The 5,322-nt window shown below is 48.7% G+C and overlaps 1 protein-coding gene across 2 annotated transcripts; it reads left to right on the top strand.

Moving 5' to 3' along the window:
* The first annotated feature begins 210 nt into the window (after window positions 1–210).
* LOC111158268 (calcium homeostasis modulator family member 6) lies at window positions 211–4,993 on the top strand. Of its 2 annotated transcripts, none has more exons than XM_022520189.1 (2): window positions 211–3,218; window positions 4,492–4,993. In XM_022520189.1, exons 1-2 carry the CDS (start codon window positions 2,688–2,690, stop codon window positions 4,912–4,914), a joined length of 954 nt encoding a protein of 317 aa, XP_022375897.1. In that variant the 5' UTR covers window positions 211–2,687; the 3' UTR covers window positions 4,915–4,993. The 2 variants fall into 2 exon arrangements, with proteins under 2 accessions (XP_022375897.1, XP_022375898.1); XM_022520190.1 differs by having other exon boundaries at window positions 2,236–2,244.
* The last annotated feature ends 329 nt before the right edge of the window (window positions 4,994–5,322 follow it).

Here is a 5,322-nt window from a genome sequence, read left to right as displayed (position 1 = left end):
TGACACCTCGCTAGAACTTAGAAGTCATATTCCAAGCAAGGCCATACCATTAGTCTGAGTTTTCACGAAGACTACAGAGAATAACATTTGAGATCTAACTCACTTGAAGATGACTACAAAGACCTTTTAGATTCACAGAGTGAAATTCCTTCAAGAGTTTCTCTTCCTTTCTTTTCCATGATTTTTTTGAGGTTTCTGAAACCCATTCCTGACGGTGATAATGATACTGCTGAGAAACAAAGTCCTACGGTTAAAACAAACCAAACCAAACCAGACCCATAACTGCTGGTTTTCCAGTGTGCTTACCATGAGAATCTCACACTCGTTTTTTAAAAGCTAAAGTAAATTGGTGTTAAGTAACAGATTCTCAGAAGTGTGAAGGTCTTTCAAGCATTATTTAGTCTACTCTCAAGAAAAAATTCTCGAATCCCTCCACACCATTAGTATTTTACTGTTTCCACTAAGTACTGAACTCAGCAATGCCTTCTCCGGACAGAGCTGGATATAAGGGGCTGAGCAATGTCCGACAGACTCCAAACTAGAACCGCCCACTGCTTCAATGAGGGCAGGGGTAGATGTCAGGGACTAGACTCATCGGCTGGCACTGGGAGAACATTCAGGCTGGCAGGCAGAACCCAGACTCTCGCAATTACGGCGACCTGTAATAAGTACAGAGTGATCATTGGTATCTGGGAGATCCATGATGGGGGGAGCACAGTGGTGGCAACCTCAGGAGGTAGTGTTTGGAGACACAAGCTGATAGGATAATAGGGCAGGAGGCAGCTCAGTCTGTAATGAGTTTCATGGGCAGGGTTACAAACCATATACTCTGGTCTACCGAGGCCCCTAAACCTGACCTTCCCCCTGCAGCTCGACCTCATGACCTCACCTTTAATGTTCCTTCACTCTGGCTTGTTTTCCAACCACAGACTGCTAAGTTCCCTCGGAGCCCACAGCCTTCCTCATTCACATTTGTCCTTAAACGTCCTCTCCTTACAAAGGCTTTCTCGGGACACTCTCTACCATGTGATTCCATTTGAATTATTTTCATAACCTTGAGGACTTTCCTCCTCATTATATATCCTCTAATACAAACTCAGTGAAAGGAAGGTGTCTGTTTGTCTTGTTCCTTATTGTACCCAATAATACCAGGCACTTTCATACGTTCCTATCATATTCTGGGGGCTTATTAAACATTTAAATGAATGAGTGAATGAACAAATGAACTAGTTAACTGTTAACAAATGAATTACTCTAGCTAGGATTGAAGCCTGACAAGATGGAAGTTTCTGGAACTAAAAATATTTGAAACCAAGTCCTTGATGAAATAACAGGAGCCAGGGGGAAGAGGAAAGCTGTCGCCAGACGCAGGAGTCTTAATAAATGAAAGGAATGGACACAGATGGCAGGAGTGAGGTGAGGCAGGAGGTTGTGGGGAATAGCTTGAGCCTCAGTGGAGAATGAACTATTAGAAGATAACGGAAGAGCCTGGGTTTGCACATTGTAATGGGAGGACGCCAGCCAACCCTCCCTCTTCTTTTGCGAAATGTGTTACTTAAGAGGACAGAAGGGCACATTTTAGTTAGGTTACAGATAAGGGAGATTTGGATAAGGCCACCTGCATAAAGGTTGTGGATAGAGTGGGACTCGATCATAGTGGTCTGCAGAAAGTGTGGAGCAGGGAGGCAACATCTTTGGGAGTATGTGGTGGGAGTAAAGAAGCGTCTAGCAGTAAGAGGGGCAGAGTCAACTGAGGGACAAGGGAAGAAAAAAAGTATTTTTTTTGAGATGTAGGAATAAAGCAGAAATGACGTGCCTCAAATATGGAACTTTGCTGCAAGTTTACAGGCAGGACCCGGTTTCATCTCAGAGAAGGGGGCCTAACTGTCCCGCATGACCGTTTGGACTCACTCAGAGAGCATAGCTTTTCCTCAGAATGCTACAGAATGGTGGTTTGGGGCCAGGCAGGGGTAGTGGGAGGTAGCTCTGTCCTCCAGGTACTGACAGTGTTAGGACGTACCTGGGGGATATAAAAGAGGCAGAAGCCAGCCCAATAGGTTTAGTCTAACGCCCTGTGGGAGATCAGAGGCTACAACAGTCAGTGTGAATGAGGCCGGTGATTCTGTCCAGGAGGGGGACAGGAGGGGCCAGAAGATTATGGAAGTACTAGAACTTGAGCTGGGCTTTGTTGTGATTTAGCTTATGAAAGAGGAACCAGAAGTTCGTCCTTGAGTAATGTTTCCTGTAACTGACCAGTTTCTTTTGAAATGGTTTGGGTCTGAGAGTCAGCTTAGAAGGAAGGGGGCTGTGATAGGGGAAAACCTGGCATTCTGCATTTATGCTAGTAGAATTTTGTTCTCTTTTCTTTGGGTAGCTGCATCGAATCAGGAAGGGTAAGGAAAGTCCCCTGGTTTCTTGTCAGTTGGGTAGAAACAAAGGAAACCATGGAATCAGCCAAACCAGGGATCCTGAGAGGCCAAGGGTGTACCAGCCAGACTTGGCCGGCTTGAAATAAGAAAGCGAAAGCTCACAGAGGCCCAAGAAGCCCTTCTCCCCAGTCCGGAAGCTGCTGCCCAGCAGAGTGGAAAGCCCTAGACCCCAGCCCACCCACACCGTGGCAGGAGCAGGGCCCTGAAGAGGCAGAAGCTGAGAGGCCTGTGCACGGCGCCCGCGGGGGTAGGCGGCCCATGGATAAGTTCCGGACGGTGCTGGACCTGCACCTCAAGCATCACAGCACGCTGGGCTACGGCCTGGTGACCCTCCTGACGGCGGGCGGCGAGCGCGTGTTCTCCACCGCGGTATTCCAGTGTCCCTGCAGCGCCGCCTGGAACCTGCCCTACGGCCTGGTCTTCCTGCTGGTGCCCGCGCTCGCCCTCTTCCTGCTGGGCTACGTGCTCAACGCGCGCACCTGGCGCCTGCTGACCGGCTGCTGCGCGCGCGGCGCCCGCTCGGGGGGCTGCGGCGCGGGGCGGCGGGGCGTCCTGGTGTTCGCGCAGCTCAGCGCCACCGCCGCGGTCGCGCCGCTCACCTGGGTGTCGGTGGCGCTGCTCGGGGGCGCCTTCTACGAGTGCGCCGCCTCCGGGAGCGCCCCCCTGGCGCGGCGCCTGTGCCAGGGCCGCGACCCCACCTGCGAGGCCCGGCTGCCGCAGGCGCCCTGCAGCCCGGCCCAGGCGTCCGACGCGCAGGACCTGCTGAAGGAGCTCAAGGCCCAGTCGCAGGTCAGGCTCCGGCCGCTGGCCACGGTCGGGAGGATGGGAGAGGGGCGCGTCCAGACCCAGGACCCCGGAAGACAGAGGAGAAGGGCGACTGTTTCCGTAGCACGAGTGAGAAGGAGGGAAGGCGCTCGTACGATTGCAGGCACCTGCGCTGGGCCGGATACCGCGCCAGGCCCTTGACCTCCAATCCTACGTTATCTTCTTGATACGCCGTGCCCAGGTCCAGTTGTTTGTCCAGCCAGAAGAAGGCAGAATTGTTACAATAAAATGGGTTGACCTGGCTCTAAAGCCACCACCCCACGCTGCTTCTGGGCATGTGAAGCTCAGAGGTTCTTCTTCTTCTTCTTCTTTTTTTTTTTTTTAAGGATTTTATTTATTTGACAGACAGATCACAAGCAGGCAGAGAGGCAGGCAGAGAGAGAGGAAGGGAAGCAGGCTGCCCGCTGAGCAGAGAGCCCGATGTGGGGCTCGATCCCAGGACCCCGAGATCATGACCTGAGCCGAAGGCAGAGGCTTAACCCACTGAGGCGCCCCAAGCTAAGAGGTTCTTGAACAGGAATGCTTGTTTCTTTGGATTTGTCAAAATTCCACGTTTTGAATTCTAGTGTAGTGAATTCTCTGGGCCTTGGACATGACTTAGAAAATGATTTGTCAAGCAGTTCTACCGAGGGTTTTGGGAGTACTGCCACTTCTTAAGAGACCAAGACCTGGGGCGCCTGAGTGGCTCAGTGGGTTAATCTTTTGCCCTTTGCTCGGGTCAGGATCCTAGGGTCTAGGGATTGAGCCCCACCTCGGGCTTCTGCTCCACAGAGAATCTGTCTCTCTCTCTCATAAATAGATTTTAAAAAAGAGAGCGAGACTAAGACCTAAAACTGTTGCTTGATCATCATAATCACTGTGAGTAGTTCAAACTCTAGGTAGGAATTTTTAAATTTGGGGGCGCCTGGGTGACTCAGTCGGTGAAGCGTCTGCCTTCAGCTCCTGTCATGATCCCAGGGTCCCGGGATGGAGCCCTGAGTGGGGCTCCCTTCTCAGCCAGGAGTCTGCTTCTCCCTCTCCTTCTCCCTCTGCCCCCTACCCCCTGCTCCTGAGCATGCTCACTTACTCTCTCTCTCTCTCTTGCGTGAGCGCACACACACACACACACACACACACACACACACTCAAATAAATAAATAAAATCTTTTTAAAAAGGATTTTAAACACATCTATCTATCTATCTATCTATATTAAAAATGTGGCTAAATTGCTGTTTTTTCTGTGTTTTTTCCCTAAGGTTCTGGGCTGGATCCTGATAGCAGTTGTCATCATCTTCCTTCTGATCTTTACATCTGTCTCCCGATGCCTATCTCCAGTTAGTTTCCTGCAGCTGAAATTCTGGAAAATCTATTTGGAACAGGAGCAGCAGATCCTTAAAAGTCAGGCCACAGAGCATGCAATAGAACTGGCCAAAGAGAATATTAAATGTTTCTTTGAATGCACGCATCCAAAGCAGTACAATACCCCCAGCGTCAAAGACTGGCAGCAAATTTCCTCACTGTATACTTTCAATCCAAAGGACCAGTACTACAGCATGTTGCACAAATATGTCAACAGAAAAGAGAAGAGTCATAGTATCCGATCTAACGAAGGAGATGTAGTGATTCCCATTCTCGGCTTTGTAGATACACCCGGTATTAACACTGCTGCTGAGTTATGACCTTATGAATGAATACAGGGAAAGTTCTTTTGAGTTTTCACTTCATTAAAAAATAAAAAGCTTTGGTATCATGTATGACTGCTCTTTTTTAGATTTTTCAAATTGTGGAAACAATTTTAAATCAAATAAAAAATTAGTACTTTGCCTATTTATTATATTAATTATAAAAAAGGAAGCAAAGTCTGGTGACTCACTCAAAGTGACAGACTGGAACTAGGTTAGAAGTTTTATATCCCTGTTCTAGGGTCCCTTTCACTGAATAATAATGAAGTCAAATAAAACACTTCAGTAGCAGAAACTGAAAGAACAAATGAACTTCTGACCCTTCTTTTAGGTTATCTGATGTTAATTTCAAATTCACTGTCTTGTAGATTACACCTTGTTTGGAACATTAAAATACTGGCATTT

This window comes from Enhydra lutris, unplaced genomic scaffold (genome assembly GCF_002288905.1).
Source record: "Enhydra lutris kenyoni isolate GAN:26980312 unplaced genomic scaffold, ASM228890v2 scaffoldscaffold58, whole genome shotgun sequence".
NCBI lineage: Eukaryota > Metazoa > Chordata > Mammalia > Carnivora > Mustelidae > Enhydra > Enhydra lutris.
This window is presented reverse-complemented; position numbering and strand designations above follow the sequence as displayed.

Bases quoted from the DNA above. Each gene is read 5' to 3' on its own strand.
- LOC111158268 (XM_022520189.1), top strand. From the start codon at position 2,688: ATGGATAAGTTCCGGACGGTGCTGGACCTGCACCTCAAGCATCACAGC. The intron at 3,219-4,491 runs GTCAGGCTCCGG...TTTTTCCCTAAG, and splicing joins AGCTCAAGGCCCAGTCGCAG to GTTCTGGGCTGGATCCTGAT.